Source organism: Epinephelus lanceolatus, chromosome 1 (assembly GCF_041903045.1).
Source record: "Epinephelus lanceolatus isolate andai-2023 chromosome 1, ASM4190304v1, whole genome shotgun sequence".
Lineage (NCBI taxonomy): Eukaryota > Metazoa > Chordata > Actinopteri > Perciformes > Serranidae > Epinephelus > Epinephelus lanceolatus.
In genome coordinates, this window is record NC_135734.1 from 12,886,066 (window position 1) to 12,904,596 (window position 18,531).

General features: G+C 41.6%; 1 protein-coding gene across 3 annotated transcripts; it reads right to left on the reverse strand.

The window, feature by feature from the left end:
• Positions 1-891: 891 nt before the first annotated feature.
• On the reverse strand, positions 892-18,130 carry cdc42 (cell division cycle 42). 3 transcript variants are annotated; one of them, XM_033625462.2, is made up of 6 exons: positions 18,017-18,129; positions 11,033-11,173; positions 9,531-9,603; positions 8,979-9,088; positions 8,372-8,569; positions 892-2,785 (listed from the first exon to the last, which is right to left on the reverse strand). In XM_033625462.2, the coding sequence occupies exons 2-6, from the start codon at positions 11,135-11,137 to the stop codon at positions 2,696-2,698; spliced, it is 576 nt and encodes a 191-aa protein (XP_033481353.1). In that variant the 5' UTR covers positions 11,138-11,173; positions 18,017-18,129; the 3' UTR covers positions 892-2,695. The 3 variants fall into 3 exon arrangements, with proteins under 3 accessions (XP_033481353.1, XP_033481354.1, XP_033481355.1); XM_033625463.2 differs by lacking the exon at positions 18,017-18,129 and adding an exon at positions 15,736-15,805; XM_033625464.2 differs by lacking the exon at positions 892-2,785 and adding an exon at positions 4,299-6,203 and having other exon boundaries at positions 18,017-18,130.
• Positions 18,131-18,531: the final 401 nt, after the last annotated feature.

The window sequence follows — 18,531 nt, forward strand, 5'->3', positions numbered from 1 at the left end:
AGCATGGTATCAACATTGTCATTATAAATATTACCAAGCAAGCCATTTATGTCTCAAAGTTAGTTTATGTGTGGGGCTGACTGAAATACATCTTGGTCACGATTCAGCTATCAACAAGCTGCACTTTGGCAGTTTGGGGTTAAAGGACAGTTCCAGATTCATTTTATGCAGCTTTGGAAAAGCCATTATACATGTTGGCACTGCCTGTATGGACCTCTGCAGACCTGTTAATGATTCAGCCTCTACAAAGTATTACTTTAAGTCTATTATACTACTGTTTCACATTTAATATGTAGCACTTTCATATATTAATATTCAATATTTTGCACCAGTGTCATTGCCTTTCTCCATTTTGTTTCATACATTTTAAAAATCTTCATGGGTGGTTTGAGTTTCATCTTACCTCTGTGGGTGATGTGCACACACAACCCAAGTGTCAACATCCAATTATCAGTTTTTAAAGTGGAAATAAATGCAGGCCAGTGGATTGTGAATAGCATCAGCAGTGTATGTGTGTCTGTGACCAAAAGAGGGGCACCAACATCAGGGGCAATTACGTTTGGGTGGACAGCACCTCCTGCTGGCTGAACGTGACACAACAGGCTCGTGCAGCTGTGATGAACACTAACAGCCGAACAGTAGACAAACTGGATGTAGAGATCCTAGTTGCCTTAACAAATGTAGCCTGCCACCTTAACATGGCACAGGGTCCACCACTATGTGGGTCAGATGTCTGATGTTGAAGGATGACAAAAGATCTCCCTTGACACTATTCAAACATGAGCTAGCATCCAACACAATCATGAACTGAAAACTATTGTTAGGTGGACAGGTCATTCTGTTGTTCACCAGTCACAATAAAAACCAAAAAGAATGGCAAGGTAGAAGTGGTAAAGGCAATTAAGGTATAAGTTTAATATTTTTTAAAAGAATGCATATACAAAGAACAAAGACTTTAGACAGAGCATTTGGTTTTGCACCAAAACAACAACAGGTTATAATAATTATACTGACTTGGGCTGGAAATCAACCCAACTCTAAGCCACCAGTAAAGAAAAACAAGAACCAACCAATCACAAATAATCTTAACCAAACAGTCTCTCTGCCATTGGAGGTTTTTATTCAACTAAACCAATCAGAGCTTTTCTTGGTATAAACTGGCAGGGAAGAGTTCAGATGGGTTCCGACCCCTAAATGTAAAAGGAGTGAAAGTAACCTTCTTTTTATATATTTATATATATATAAAATAAAAAAAAAAACAGCACAAACAGAAATAATGAAGAAAACAAAATATTTTGGTAAAAACACCTGGAGCCTACATCAACATTGTGTGCCAGCTTACATTATAATTACATCTGTTAAACCAGTCATTTAGAACAGAGACCAAGGCTCAGCTACACGCAGCAGCGTACAGTTAGAGCGCGTGCAGCAGAGCGGACAGCCCTCAGCTCCTCAGACGAATCAAAAACACATCAGGAAGGCACCAAATTCTGACCTGGCACAGAATTGTGGTGGAAATTCATGTTCATTGATCAGTTGTCTAAGTACAGTTCTCCAGATTTGGCTGTCAGTGCACGCCAAGGAACACTTGCTTTATGTGGCTGTCTCTGCTGTACCCGCTCTGAGTGTACAGTGATGACAATGTTAAAACATTCCCCCCCCCTTGGTCCCTGGCAACGCATAAAGAACACACCGCTTGTTCTGCTAACACTGTTTAAGTTCCCTGCATCTAGAAGGCCAATTCCTGCGGTCGACAAGTGGACCCGTTACTACTGGATGCCTTTAGCTCTTCAAGTGATTACCACACTCCAAAATGGACTGCGACTCTGCGCTGTGAACGTCCACACTAAGAGGACTGGATACTAGATGGCAATATTTGCTGATTCAATTTCCTCGGTGAGAGCTGTGTGGAGTTTTACTTGTATTGCTCTGAATTACTGATCCCTGTCGGATCTACACGGTTTCCTTAGTGGTTAAGAGCGCGTCTGTCTGGAACATGGAATAAATATCTCAGACTTGTGTTGGAGGAGAAAAGGGGTGTTGGCAAACAGAAACAAAACAACACTACTTTGTTAGCAATTCTTCTGGTAGTGCTGAGAAAGAAGGTAGGGATCGGCCGATGAGTGTGCTCGTCAACAGAGGGGAAGGGACCAGCAGCATGAGCAGCCACCAATCAGGTGGCTGGGAGGGGCTGGGGCGGGGCTTATATCCATGAAAACTTTACACTGGCTGAGGACGTCTAAATGGCTGGGCATCTAAAAGTTGATTAGGCCACAACACTGACTGAATCCAAATCAATCTATCAAAAGCTCCACAGAATGAGTTCTACTTGTACGTAAGCTTGGTGTCTGGATCCCCGTTGGAGGCTACGCCACCCTGCCCGGAGCCCACAGCAGCCTGTTGGCGAGGTTAGGTTGATCTTCTGTCCCAAACTCAAGACTTAAGGGTGAAGCTTCTTATTATTGCAGAGAATTATCTGAAACATTGTAGGCTGTTTTCTGTCTAGTCTTCTCTGTGGAGGACAATGCTGTCGACCAACCTTAGCAGAGCGAGGGAAAGGGGTGTGGTGGCAGGGGAGGGTGTATGTGTGTGTGTGTGTGTGTGTGTGTGTATATATGAGTGTCTGTGTATATGAGTGTGTATTTAAGATGTATGTATGCGTTATGTGTGTATGCTCTGAAAAAGGAGGAGCCTCTCATAGCAGCACACATTTGCGTTTCTTCTTGGGCTCTGGGGGCTCCAGTGCAGCCAATATCGCCTCATCAAACACATTCTTTAGGCCTTTCTGTGAACACAAACACACAAACGCACAGGCTCAATGAGGGGGCAACGCAAACACACACAGGTCAATTAAAAGGGTAGGGAAAGGGGAAATACAATAGCAGCTTAAACAGAGGGAAAATAACTGGGTGAAAACAAAGCAGCATTAAACATCTTTAGGACAGTGACTACTTTTACATGCACAAAATATTCAGTTTTTTGCCCTTATTTCGCAAAAAGACAAAATTCCTACAAAGCTGTTTGCATTTAGCTGTGCATACTCCGATTCGTGTGCCCTAATACTTCATTCATCACGTCAAAATATGGAAAACTGGAATGGCTGGAGCTTCTTGTGCCATTGTTGTCATTGACTGATTGTTTTTCCCACTGGTGGTGGACATGATCGACTGTGCAAACACAACCTCCCTGTTTTATTCCTGCAACCATTTTCTTAATAAGGTCAATGTAGTAATATTTGTGCATATCCAAAAACCTGTTCATATCCAAGTCTATCATACGGTTTAAAAGTAGGCGTGTTTCTCCTTCTGACTAGAAACATGGGCTTTTCTTTTGGGCATGTATCTCTACCCCCAGCCTTACAAACTGTTGGCTAGTTGGTTTGTGTACAACGTATCCATGACACACACAGAGCTGACTGTAAACAGGAAAGATGCTGTGTGTCGCAAACAGCTGAAAAAACCTCTATTCAAACGCATATTCAGAATGTGCTGTAAACATGTCCCGTGACCAACACAATCCCGCGCATTCCGCATCTTATTCAGGAAATGGCGAGCTCGGAAAAAGGCCTACTTTGGAATATCCAAATAGATTATGCTGTTTACATGACCCGTACTAATTTCAGAATACTGTCAAATTCAGAATATTTGTGTGCATGTAAGCATAGTCACTGTAATGTGAGAGTGCTGTTGGGGACAAAAAAAAATTTAACAAATATGTAAATTATTTCAAGAGGATCGGATCAGATCTGCAACAAAAACACAAGAGAACGTTCTGCTTTCCTATAAATGTGATTAGTAGTGTGAGCCACATCAAGGAGTAAGTGTCAACAACACAAATCACATGCATGTCTGAGTACAAAATGTAGCTGAAACCAAAGGCAAGTCAAACAAGTGGAGGAAAAAGGCAGCATAACCTCTGACGCTACAACACAAAAATGGAATGTGAGCATTTCCATTCCACACCCCCTGTTTTTCTTCATCAGCTCTGCTCTTCAGATTAAAATCGCTGACTGACTCACGACAAGAGGCCGTCCAGATTCAACATATTTAATCTGGGTCCACAAACTGGGTCTACTCTCAGCCTCAGAAGTGAATGTTTCTTTTCTCTTTGTATTTTCCCTGGAGCCAAGCTGCTTACACCATGAGCCTGGTCATGTGAAGTAACCAGAGCTGCTCTGACACAGTGCTGCACTATACAGTAAACCAGTAAGCACCCCTGGTGTTGCTTCACTCAGTTGACTAACCCTACTAAAATCTTCTCTGATAGAGCACTGGGAAAGAAGGGAGCCAGAGAGGAAAGCAAGTTCATTTGTCCTTTATTAATTCATTTCACAGGTCATTTCACACAATTATAGCTTTTTAATTATCTGTGGCACATGTCTCATATATAGAGAAAATTGGGCCAAACACGTAAGCAAGGAAGCATTTTTAGAAGATTACAACCATGACACATCAAGTGTAGCTTCACTATAAACCATCATGAGACCATGACAGTACTGTCTGACCATGGGGCAGAACCATCATGGGGCTTTTTATCAGCATGGTCACACTGACAAACTGAGCCCAAAACTCTCTATACATGACGTTAGTAATTAAAAGCCCTACATGTAACCATAGTCAGACTCCAAGGTCTGTTTAATCAAACATCAGTAGTACATTAGTACAAAAAATACATGAGCATTAGAAATGGAAGCTCTGTTTAGTGTTGAGATCAATCTCAGTGTGGAGCCATGTGAAGCCTCCGCCCTCACTTCAGTCCAAACCCTCCCCACATTAACTACTACTACAGGATAGAGGGGGGGAAGACTAACTAAAACAATGGCTGCATCCCAAATGACATCCTACATCCTCTGTAAGATGTCGCTCCACTGTTGGCCAGGGGCCACATTAGGGCTGGGCGGTAATTCGACTATTAAGATATAGGTATATTATAAAACAAAATATAAGACAAGACAGTAGCATTTATGTTGATATAGTTTGATGTTGTGTTACACAACCAGTTTCTTCATAAAGTCGTACCAGTGTTTGCATCTCTCCTCTCTAACACACCACGCAACCCCGCCCCCACTCTCTTCATGCAAACCTGGTGTGTGTGTGAGTGAGGTGACTCAATAGCTATTCTATTTGGTAGCTGTTGTCTGTCAAGCGATGGTCAGACAGAGATGACATCTGGATGCGGGTCACAGATGTGTTTATAAAAATGCAGCGCAGTGACAAAACAGACACTTCATACACAAGACGTAACACAGACAAAGTTTCTCTCTGTCCATGCTACGTGTATAAATAATAACAAATGAATAAATTTGAAACAATGTCGGCATTTTTAAGTACCATATTAATTTGAAAGGTCATGTAAAATGACTTAAAACTCCCTCTAACAGAATCTGAACAGTCTCAAACTACACTGGATTCACTTGACACCTTTACACTCATCCTTTGGGCTAGGTATCTGTACTCCATACGTTTAAGGTATCGACTGAAATAAAGAGGGAAACCCTGTCTTTGAATTTTATTTTGATCAGTCTGTTGTAATGAAAGTGCTTGTTACATGTTACACATGACTTTGACTTACAACTCAACAGTTAGCCCACTTTGTAGAAAACACAGAGATGTGTGTTGTGGATCGGCATTCAGCCTAAAACTACCGAGGTATGATCTTTAGTCCGTATCGCCCAGCCCTAGGTCACGTCAATAAGCACTGGGCCAACGAAGAAAAACTAGGAATGATACAGTAGTGAAGTGCAGGATTTATGATACAAAATTAAGCTTTCATAAAACACTCCAGAGGAAAGATATGAAGTACATTAACACACCAACCAAACAGACTGTCAGCAGTTACAGGTTAGAAAAGGCAACAAGTAAAGTCAATGAAGTGTAGAAAGGCCAACATGAGTCAGTGAATCAGGCCATGAAACAAAGATTAGTTACAATGCACTCTGACTGATGGACTGGTTGGTCAGATGGCTGGGATTGGTCTAGATTTCAAAAGCAGCACATGTAAATACATGGAGAGAGGGAAGGAGAGGAAAGGACAGAGATGGGGTAGAGAAATGAAAAATGAAGAGGATAATGTCAATCAGAGGAGGAAGAGATGAGAGCAGCGGCACAGAGTGTTCAAAATATACAGCATTTCCTCTTTCTCTGCGTCTCAGGCGGCTCTAGGGCAGCTAGGATAGCTTCGTCAAATACATTCTTCAGCCCTCGCTACAATGACAGGAGAGGGAAGAGAACAAGAGCACAATTAGCACAGCAAACACAGAGCGAGATAGACGGGAGAGGAGGTAAGAGGAACATGGCAGAACAAGTAGGAAAGTATAGGTGTGAAATACAAAGAAGGTATGAATTGCAGGGCGTCTTTGTGAGGGAGATGCATAGCACAAAGATGACAGTGTTGAGATGAAGGCAGTCGCTGCGTAGTTGACTGTGCAGTGCTGAGATCCCCAACAGGAAACAGGATATTACATCAACAGCTATGCAACAGTTGTGCCAAGGAGGGGGGAGGAGGAGGAAGGAAGGGGCAGAGCAGAGAGGTGGGGACTCCGCCTCAACTCCATCAACACTATTGTTCTCTGCCTGAGTGAGGCCTAGCTCATCTGTTCTCCTATGAGTCATGTTCCCTCTGCTTGCTTTCCTCCTCGAGTTTCCAGCAGTGATGCACCACAGCCAACACAAGTACTCAGGATTGATTAAGTAGATAAACGCACAAAAGCACAGACTGATTTATTAATCTGAAAATCTAACACAAGTACTGACTGCCACAGTATTAAACCTAATATTGAGTTTAAGACATGGTAATTCATGTCATCTACTCTTGGTATTATTTAAAGACTTCCTCTAAAAGCATATAATTAGTTTGATCTAATCACACACTGGCCATTACAGTTCCAGGACTCAAATTACTGTACTACATGAATAAGTGCATGCAACTTTTAAAATTAGTTGCACTTTTCTTTTTACTGCATTATCTGGCATTCCTCCTTCATTCTCTGAACTTCCACCACTTCAGATTTTACTTGATCAAAGTCAGTGTCATCCTGAACAGGATTACATTCAAACTTTCAGCAAACCTCTGAAGGAAAACATTGATTTATTTAATTTGTAAGAGTTTAAAAATGAGGACTTTTTTTTAGTGTTTTCAATATCATTTAAGCTCACTTTCCCTATACAGCTATCTATGGTGAAATTACTTTTGGTCACTGTCAGGAACCACTGTGCTCTGTAAAAAATTAGCTCATGGTTTCATTAGGTACATAAATGTGAAAGATTATTGCCAAAATGCGAGTCCTCCTTTTGTCTTTTTTGGCTTCTCCAATTACCAGTCTGTAACAGAATGAATAGACGGGCATCAAAATCCAAGCAGCTGGCCTAACAGGGTTTTTGCAAACAGTGGTTCGCTTGACTGCTGTGTCTTACAGTGATGCTTTTACTCTGTGCTGCTGTCTTGTCTTTTTTCTCTTTGCAGTGTAATCAGTTATAAGTTTATTTTTCACCATCTCAGAAAATGGCTGTGTGGCATGTGGAAACTGTCATTTGTATGAGTCTCACTGTCAGTGTGTTGGCAACTCTAAACAGTTTTGTGCTCCAGTGCATTAACAGCTGACAATTACATGCACAGTTCAGATTTTCCATGCACTACAGTGCATGTGGTATTTTGAGCCCTGAATTTTCATTAAAAGGTTTGCCTGCACAACCACAGCCACTCTCCCGAAAAACATAGCTTCTCTATTTGACTTCACAAACCGCAGCATTTTCACGTTAGAAGACATGTTGCTCCCAAAGAAAAACTGAAGCTATTTTGTAAAGTTCTTGATATCTTAACATTTTGTCACACATTGTCCTTCAAAGCTGCACTGTGTCCATTCTCAAATTATAGACACAAGCAGTACACTTTTTACTCCAGGTATAGGAAGCAGATCTGAGGACACAGCCAAAGGTCACGTTGTACTGGGAGACTCCCAGGAAAAAGGTGCACAAGACCAGATTAGTGTCCCTCTCGCTGGACTTCTGTGGTGGAGAGGCTTGTAGGAAACACCTTGCCTGACCCTCCTTACTAGAAACCCTGGGAAACACCACTCTCAGCTAAAAGCTGATAGCTTACAGGACCCAGGATGCACTGCGGTCTTAGGCAAGGTTTTTAAGCCATATGAAAAACGTCTAATAATTTATAATTAGTAATACCACCGAGCTCATAAGAACAGTGACTGAAACCAAACTGGCATGCAGAATAAAACCCATTAACCAGAGCGTGCACAGGCCAGGGGGGTGTGGTCATGTTCCTCTTTCCTCCTTTTTCTTAGTTCTTGCTATCAAGGTGTGGATCATGTGTGCCAAGAGTGTATGTATGTGTGACTGTATATATTTATATATATTACCTGCGTGAGGGCTGAGCACTCCACATATTTCACAGCCTTGAGGTCTCTTGCCAGCTTCTCGGCTGTCTCCGGAGTGATGGGCTTTTGCTTGTTCTTGGCCAGCTTCTCTATAGTGGATGGGTCATCTCGCAAGTCAATCTGAGTCCCAACTAGCAGGAAGGGGGTCTTTGGACAGTGGTGGGTGATCTCTGGAACCCACTGTATACACAAAAACAGGGTTATGCGACGGTCAACACACTGCATCACAAGCATTTAACATTTTACTGTAAATTAGTGGATACCTGTTTAAAATAGGATAGGGACAGGTAGCCAACTAGATTGTTTCTGCTTACATTGAATCAAAATTGATTGGTCACTGACCAGCTCCTACAACACAATCTGCACAGCAACTGATAAAATAAAGGCCCTGTGCTAAACTTGTCAAAATAAAAAAAAAGGCTGCAAATGACAAATCACAAGTCTGTGATTATTTTAAAATATCTATCTTACTGTTTATTCATTAACTGAGTATTTTAGGATATTTAAAAAAAAAAAAAGAACCCATATTTCACAAGAGACTGGGAAAAAGACCAGTCGCAAGAAAATAAAAAGGAAGGGCTTGACTTGCCTTTTCTTTGACGTTTTCAAAGGAGGAGGGGGACACGACGGAGAAACAGACGAGGAAGACATCTGTCTGGGGATAACTCAAAGGTCTTAACCTATCGTAGTCTTCCTGACCTGGAGAAACACCATAAAAAATGTTTAACTCACACAGTCTGGGCATCATTACCAGCAGTGACACAATGAACAAAGCAGGGTATCTTTGTTGGTAGAACCAGGCACGGCACCAAAAAACAGGGCATCCTCAGTGTTAAGTTTAAGAGCCATCAAACACACCCAGGGTTGGAAATTTCATTTTTTTGTCCCTCTGCCACTGTGGCTGTTGGATTCCAAAATCTTTGGCTGGTGAGTAAAGCAAATCCCTGCACACCCTACATTTACAAAAGTTAGCATGTGGGTGGAAAGTGAAGGAAGACAACTTTTTCTATGATTTCCATTCAACATCACAGAAACACAAAATGTATAAAATGACAATGGCTTAATCAGTTACAGTCACATAAGCTGGATACACTGGAATAATAGCACTACACAAGTGATGGTTGGTATCGGAAAGACGTACCTGCTGTATCAAACAAGCCCAGAGTGTAGGGCTCTCCTCCAATCATTACAGTTACAGCATAATTATCAAACACCTACGAAACACAAACCAAAACCAACAGTTAGCTCATTTGCTTAATAGTGAATTATGTATATATTTTATCACCACTGGAGTCTAGAGATATGTTGAAAATAATATAAGTACTTTCACATTCAATATCTTTTAAACTGATCATCTTCATGCATCAGGTTCTAACTGACACAACTCAAACTGTTTCAGGTAGCTACGTTCACATACAAACTTTAATCGAGCAGCAGGAGGTCAACAGTGGTTTGCTACTTCAAAGTACAACAGAGAAAATAGGACAGAACAGCATGTGATCTGGAAGGTTCTTCAAACTCGTAAATAAAATAATCAGTTAGCCTGTTTATATCTGCTATTAACATGCCTATGGGGTGATCACATGTGGACCAGCACTAAATGTAAGTGTAAACAACCACCAAAACACATTATGATCTGATTAATCAAACTATTTGGCAAGGTGGTCTGGGATGCATTTGATGACACATCTTCTCTAATGTGAACACTAACGCCTCCTGATGCATCCCTGACAAGGACATCATCATTGCAGGATGTGATGGTTGTTTTGGTTGCCCTATGGAAGGAGAAATGTTTAATTCTGCTGCACACTAGCGAACAACAAGCATGAGTAAATATAATAACTGTGTGTGGGGCCACTTCACTTTCTAGCATAAGTGACTTAGGCAGTAACAAAATCTGAACACAAGCAGTCAGCATGATAGACACAGGTTTGAACGGCAATGTGTTATGGCAATCCACTTGTGTTCGGATCCTGAAACGCATGTTAATACCTGATATAACCAGGCTCTGGGATGCTAGCTAAAAAAAGCTGGGGTGACCCATCTTAACACCTGACACACTGCTTGGGCTTTCTTAATTCAGACTTTTCAATTGAGTGTGCATGTACAATGACATGGCCTGTAGTGAGGCTGACAGGCTCAGCTCAGTGTCACTGCAGTGTGCAGATGAACAGTGTTTGGCGTGCCCCACGTCGCAAGTGCCCAGATATCCCCACTCATTTGCCGGCAGAGGTCAGCCAGGTGATGCATTTTGTGTCATCGATGACACATTCCACATCACCTGCTAGGATCTGGGCACTTCTTGGCATGGAAGTTCTGGGCACTTGAGGCACAAGGAAAGCTTAACATTATTCATCTGCACAAACTGCATTGATACAGAGCTGGTTAAAAATTGGCAATGTTTCCCTTCAATATTAGTCAATTGGCAGCATGCTAACCAAAGCTAAAAACATATAAACACTATGATATTGATTAACTCTAAATTAACTCATAACATCAAAATTACATCAGAATTACAAACACAGCTACAAAGGTAGAAAATATTAGGCTCCATGGAAATTAGCAGCATCTGCCAACTGTGAGCATGTGGTAACTAAAAGAAAGAACATATTGAGGCCCACAAACGGGCATTAACACACTTACCGTAGGTACATATTCAGAGGGAAACTTGTTTGTGGTGTAAGAGATGAGCAGGCAGGTTTTACCTACAGCACCGTCCCCAACTACAACACACTTGATGGTCTGCATAGCTGTGTTTTACAGTCTTCACTATTCATTCAAGATCTGGAACAGACAAATAAATAGAAAGGAAAGTTAATTAGTTGATCACCAGTGAAGTCACTATGGGCAAAAGGTAACAACTACAGCCTGTAGATTTTTTTACCCCCTTTAGCATTCACTCATTTAACCTTATTATTATAAGTGCCTTGGGAACACCCAGCCTCAAATCTTTGTGGATTACTTAGGTCTAAATTAGCACTTTATTGGCAGCGTCGACATTGTAGCCCCTTTTACAGTGCCCGTTTAGAGTGGGAATATCACGCCATTATGCCACGACAGAGTGGTCTTGCCTCTGAACCAGGAATGAAAGTAGCAACAGAGCTGAAACGACTCATCTTCTAAGCAGGCAGTGTGCACGACAGGATAACAGGTGGCATGGGTGTGAAGTTCTGACAATGTGTTATGATTTTGAAAAGTAGCTGTCAGCACATAGCAGCTAACTAAGAAGATCAGCAGCCAAAAATGTATGCAAACTGGGAGCACACTGCAGTTGGGGAGCTCCTTACCCTGCAATTGGAGGACAAGATCAGCTGCCATAGGACAGGGATGGTAAATGATTGCTTTTGCCACATTATGCCTTTGTTACTGTTTATAAAGCCCTGACGACGTATATGTTAGATGTCACACTAGTGGCTGACGCTACTGTGTTTCATATCAGGCCTGTCATGCCTCTTTCATTGGGTGACTGCAGAATGCAGTGTATAACAGCACACCAGAGCAGAATGAAGCTGTCGTTGCTGGGTTCTGTGTAAAAATGCAAGGGGCGTGTAAAGAAGGGACTTCGTTGAGGGCCTACAGCCCAGTCTCTCCGTAAAAAAGACTTGTTTCGACAGGACGAAGAAGCAGAAGTGCATAGGGGACATTCAAGTTTTCCGGGGGAGACCCTGGAAAGCTCAACACCAGATGGCATTTTGATTACTTGTCAACGAGAAACTGTTGGTAAGAGCATTTTTCAACATAACTATAAAATAGGACCCTGACCTAAATCTGAAAATTGAGGTTACCAAAGCCCAGAGAAAGAATGTCATTATCTATTTGAAATGGATATGTTTATGGGGAGATAACCTTGTTCAGTCACAGATTAATAACTGGAGCATCCTGATCAACCACAGGGTCAATGGAAGTGTCCAGATGTCCAAATGAGGTTTTGTAATTTAAAGGATTGAGGGATCGTGTAGACCCACAGCTGGTGACTGTGGGTCTATTTGGGTGACAAATGACACAGTATAAATGTGCTTCACATAGTCATCACACTTTTTTTTTGGCTGTGCTGTCACGGTATTCAGAGTGTTTGGATGGAGGAAAACACTGAAGGAAAGAAAAACCAACCAGACTGGGGTTGACTCCCTTGCACTCAATTGCCACAAAACAGATTGGAAATCCAGTCATTACTCGTGTTGGTTTGACACTATAGAGGCATCAAGAAACAACAGATCATATGAACCTTAACTGATACTTCATAGGGTCTTATATTAACATGTAATAAAGCATGGACAACATGCTCACAACTTGTCAATATCTTAAGAACTGTGCCATGGCAGTCAGCTTCAATGCTTCTGGTGGAAAAGGGGATTCATGCTCAATCTCTTCACATAATTGAGCCGAACTGTTTTTTTTCCTCTAGAACAATTCTATTAAAACTCATTTGAGTTGGGAATCTGTAAACTGGACAAAATGAGTACAGTACAGACAGAGTATACTTGTAAGACCATCCTGATTACGTGAGCTCAACATTCTGTTTCACTCTCTGTATCACTCTGGACTTGGTCCCACCCCAAACACTTTCCAGAAATTAAAACCCATTCAGGGCCCATCAGGGATCTGCTGCACAGCTGACAACGTAAGCAGCCAATTAGGGACTGCATTGTAGTTGATGACGTAAAGTGCAGGCCGCATCATGCTGAACAGTAATGGCGGCTCCCCAAGCAACAAGTGCTAACTCTAACTTTAGTTATCACAGCAATAAGTGAAGTCGTTGCAGAAACAGAGTCAGTAACAACAATAATAATAATAATAATAATGATTACACAACAGTTGTGAGAATCCAAACAGCAACATTGTCATTAAAGGTTGCCTGTTTAGCTGCAAGTCAGCAATCAAGATCCCACAGCCGCCAGAGGGAGGACAACAATGCCTACAAGAAATCCTTTGACTGATCACAGTCGGAGGAGCACAGGTGTTACTTGTGTACTACATTTACCATGGCTCTGCTCTATTCATGCGTATGCCATGGCAGTGTGACAGTGAGCAAGTGTGAACAACACCAGGACTCTGAGACTCAAGCAGCTGCACTAAATTCAGCTAAAGCTGAAATACTCAAACCAGCTGCTTTACTTTGAATTGTACACTGAATGTCTTTGGGTTTTGGCCTGTGGGACATATTGAGCAAATGCTTGGACTAATTGGGTAAATACTTGGTAGATTGATAATAATTAGTTGCAACCCAGTGATTTTATTATTCACACCTGCGCTTTTCCTGCTGTCACATGACAAAATGCCTTCAATGAAAAGGGCCTTTGTGATGTGTAAAATAATAATAAAGGTTGGCCTTGAATCTGAGAACATCGTGATGCACGGTGATGCATTGTGCATTTAGAGAAAACAGGCTATATGCAGTATGTGGACCACAGTATTCCCCTGTTTCTCCTCCACAAGTTACAGTATGTCAGTGCCAAGCCACTGCAGAGCTCTGCACCACTGTGTGGGGGTGGGGGTGTCACTGAGTAAAGCAAGAGGGACAAAGCTGCAGACGCCAAATGTTACGGTGTGAACATGGTTTAACAAGGGAACAGAACACAGGTGGATGTCCTGCAGAAACACAGAGAATACGATGGCGCAGATTTCTTCAGCATACTAATAAAGCCTTTGCAAAATAGCTGTTATGTTAGATTAGTGAAAGAACAGTTAGTTGCACTGGCGATCTCTGTTACAGCCATATAACAATACATCTGCCTTTATACTGTATTTGATACATGTTTAATGGAAACGACAGACCAAAGTGGTCTGAAATTTGAGGCTGATTACACATCTGTAGTTGAATCAAATTACAATTTAGATCTTGTCAACATGAGTGTGTCATCCTGCTGTAGAGTACACTGATTTCTTTCCCAATATTTTCCAGGTAGGAGCTGGGAGAGGAAGCCAAGGGGCATTTCCTACCCCTACTTCATACAAGTCTGTACTTTAAGGTCTATTTTCAATGTAATCAAACCAGTGCAAGCTATAGAAACATTTCTCCAATACCGCTGGACACATTTTGATACCAAAAATATTTTTTCCATATCTTACGTCACCCTACAAAAACATTTTCCATATTAAGTACAAGGCAAAAAAATAAAAAAAGAAGAAGAAGAAACATCTGGTCAAAAACACAAGGTTTTGCTGTACAAGATGTTGAGGTAGAATACTAAAATAAAATATGATTAGAGAGCAGAGGTGCTTCTGGTAAAGGCCAGCTAGCCCTAATCAATTTGTGGAGGCAGCCCAGACTGAGGCGCAGACTCAACAGCTTGCAACCTTGACTAAAGGCCAGTTTCTCAGCAAAGACTCAGGAAAGGTTACCCTGACTACAGACTAAACTTTGTAACTAAAAGTAAAAATACAGATGTGAAAAGGTTAAAACATGCCACTTTAAAGAATCAATAAAAACGGCACTGCACAGCAGTCTAGGATATTGAGACAAGCTCACTACACTCCAAAGCATAAAAACTATCCATTGGCCAACAATCAGAAAAAGACTGTGTAATATTGATGGGTTCATCTGTCTGTTATGCTGACAGTCGAGTTTTTTTGCCTCTAAACAAGCCATTAAGGCATTATTAATGTCCATATTGACTGTTTGTCATACTAACATGACCGACTGGTGATGCTAACCCAATTTATTACTCGTGGTGTAAATCACAAGTTTCATCACAATATTATCATAATCATTGATTAAGCTGACTCCTCACCTATTGCTAGCCAGCACCATTGAAAGAGACTGCTGCAAGCTAGCAAGCCCACCTGTGGATGTAGCCTGCAGTCCCTCTGCCTCACTCCTCAACTCAAAGACTACACAGCCAGAAAGTTTGCTGATCCCACAGGGAAGGAGGGGGTGGTCAGGCCACTCCATGGAATACGACAGCAACAGTAGCTTGAAAAACAGCACTATGGGTAGTTAGAGGAAACCTTTACTGATTTTTAACCAGCTCTGTTTCATTGCAGTGTGTGCAGGCAAAAGTACAGCGAAACACACTTAATCTACACACACTTTGCAAAGTTTCCCTTTAACAGCTGCAGCAACTAGAATTCAGCCAGCAGCTGTTGGTAAAAACAGAACATGGCGGAGGCACGTGTAAACACGACACATAGGGACATAGAGTAGATAGAGGGACATCAAAACCCTACGCCTTGCCTCTAAGAGAGCACAGTAAAGTGGGCAGAGTTCATCAGTGTTTTTTGGCAAGGGTAGTGTTCAACGTGACTAATCATCTCAATTTGTGCCTTTTCATGGGGTGCCTAGCTATAAGCCATTTATTGCACGCAATGTAACGAGTTGTCTTCACATCGAGCAATGTTTACTTCACCTGACTCTCCTCTCCTGTGCCTGTGTGTGGACAGGCAAAGTGCCACACTTGGAGAAACACAGAGTGGAGTCTGTAAACGATATCAAAATCCAGTTAAGACTCTCATGCTATGCTGAAATGAAATGAGTGCACATAAGTTATATTTCCAATCAATGCTGCACAGAGGCCCGGAAATGCAAACCACATATTTCCAAAAGAATGAATTTCTGGTGTTATTTTTGACATTTAAAAAGGAATTTTCTGGCCAAGCAGGGTTCTCGTTGTCCTGGCAGCCCACCGGGCCTGTACAATTATAGGGGAAGCATTCATCCAACAGAAAACTTGGTCACCGATTAAACTCTGGGCGCTATGATGAGCAACTGACTCTGTTGCATCATTATGAAATTAGAAGTGAATCTGTTGTTTGTTATCTGAACTTCATTGGCAGATATTATGCTCTGGTGACTTGTGTTGCACATAACCTAAGAATTTGACACCTAGGTGATTAAAATGTAATCAAAGTATATCAAGCAAAACAATCATTAATTGATTACTTTTAGATTAAAATGAAAATTGAAAAGCCCAGAGCATACTTCAGAGTATGTGTGTTACAAACATGGTTGTAAATTGTGCTCATAACAAGGGGTTCTCCCAAAATGTCTACAGGTAAAGCAGGGCCTTTACTGGGATGGTATTCAGGTGACGTTCCAACCCACAAAATCAAGTAAAGCTGTGCCTGAGGCAACATCTAATTGTTAAGTAAGGGAAAACCCTGACATTGTCTGGAAGAATCCTTTTGCTACTTTGGCCAATGAATGAACAGCTAGTTTCACTGTATGGTGATCACTGTTACATTCGTACAACAGTGTATGAACTTAGGTATCATACTGCCCTGCAGTATGATACCTAAGTTGACTAACTCTCAGCTAAATGCTGCAGTAAGCCGATGGACATGGGCAACAGAGGGTGGCTGCAGCCGCAATAATGCTTCTAGACTTAATCCACGCATTTGTGTTTGTAGGCCAGCTAGCACACTGAGGGCAGGCCAGCTTAAAGAGTAGTAGTGAAAGCAGCTGACATTCAGTTTAATGTTGCAGTTTACCCACAACTCAAGCTCATTTGAAAACAACTGCATGCAGCAAGACGTCTGGTAAAACTCTCATAAAATCATCTAGTCTGACCAGTCAGCATTTCTACTGAAAAATAAACAATTGTTCTGCCAACTACGGATCCAAACATCACTGCATCCACATAACTTCACGCCTGCATTACATCAGATTTGGTAACATTTCCTCAGCATCCTACTAACTCACTGTTATCTGACACAAAGTTTCAGTGATGCCCTCAAGCAAATACTTCCAGTCGAAAAACCTGGGGCATCTGGTCAACTGAAACTTTACACAAGGAGACTTCAAATCAAAGAGCTAAGTATCACAAGTATTTTCTTTTAGACGTCGACACAAAATCAGTGACGAGTTCTCCAAATATTCCTTTACGATTACTTTAGTGTCCTCATAATTTATGACACGTCTGACTGTGCGACCACGAGTAGTGACAGAAATTGTTACTATTAGCCTTACGTGTAATTATCGCTAACTACATAACAAGACACTTAAAGATCCCACCTGATAGACTGCTACCATTAAAAGCTCATGTTAGCTTAGATGCCCTAGCTGTTGTATTCTGGCCACATCCCCGGCCTCAATCTGGCCTAATTTCCTGCCGGCTGTTTAAACTAACGACAAACTAACTTACCTGTTTCTCTTTTTACTCAGTCTATATAGCAGACTTTTACCGTGGCACCCAAACATAACGCTAAACAACTATAATCCCTGACCCTGCTTAGATTATAAAAAGTAACGTTACCGACCTGGCGTTAGCGATTGTTACGCCTCCTTATTCCGCTCGGTACCAGCTAACCGTGAGCAGCTATTTACATCTTTTTCTATTTACTGCTCTAGTCGAAGGCGATAGAAATGTCAAACTCTCACAATACTTAAATCCCCAATGAATCGGATTTGAAATACGGCTGCCTCACGTCACACAGGTTTATTTACGAGCCGGTCCAATATTACAGACTGCCTGTCTGCCTGCTTGGCTAACTACTGTCCTCCTCAATTAGCTTGCTAGCTAGCTGGCTCAGCTAACCTTAGCGGATGCTGTTGCTGAATGAGATATCCAATTTGAAAATTACACATCATGTAGCACATACGTACACCATAGATGATGATGACAATATACAAACTAAAAAACAACCACAAATGTAACCTAATATTGACAAGAAAATGCATTTTTTCCGTACCGTATCCTCTGTTTGTGTCTTTACGCCGGGCGTTGGCAGCTCCGCACTAGGGGCTTCCCAGTCAACAGAACAGGGACACGTCGCGTGCGTGCTGCTGCACTACGTAATTACGTTGGTACGTTTCACTACAACCAGGCTGCTTCCCTTTATCTGCGACCAAAACCCCAAAACTAATGGCTCAATGGGTAGTCTTTGTTTTCAGCATTTAAAAACACTGGTCATTTATAGTAGTCTGAATACAAAGCGTATTATACAATCTGGAAATGAACCTTAAATAGTATGGTTTGTAAATAGTTGCTGATGTGACACAGTTGCAAATGTGTTCCACCCACCTCGTAGGAAACTTACACCCAGGGATTTGTCCATGTATTCATATTCGTCCAATAAAAACGGATCAGAAACACTGAGCTTGAAAATATAACGCATATCACATGGGACCTGTATGGAATGCACAATGTGGACATGATTGTATTCGGGCAAATCTGCAGCCATGCTTCCAGCTGTGATTATTTTTT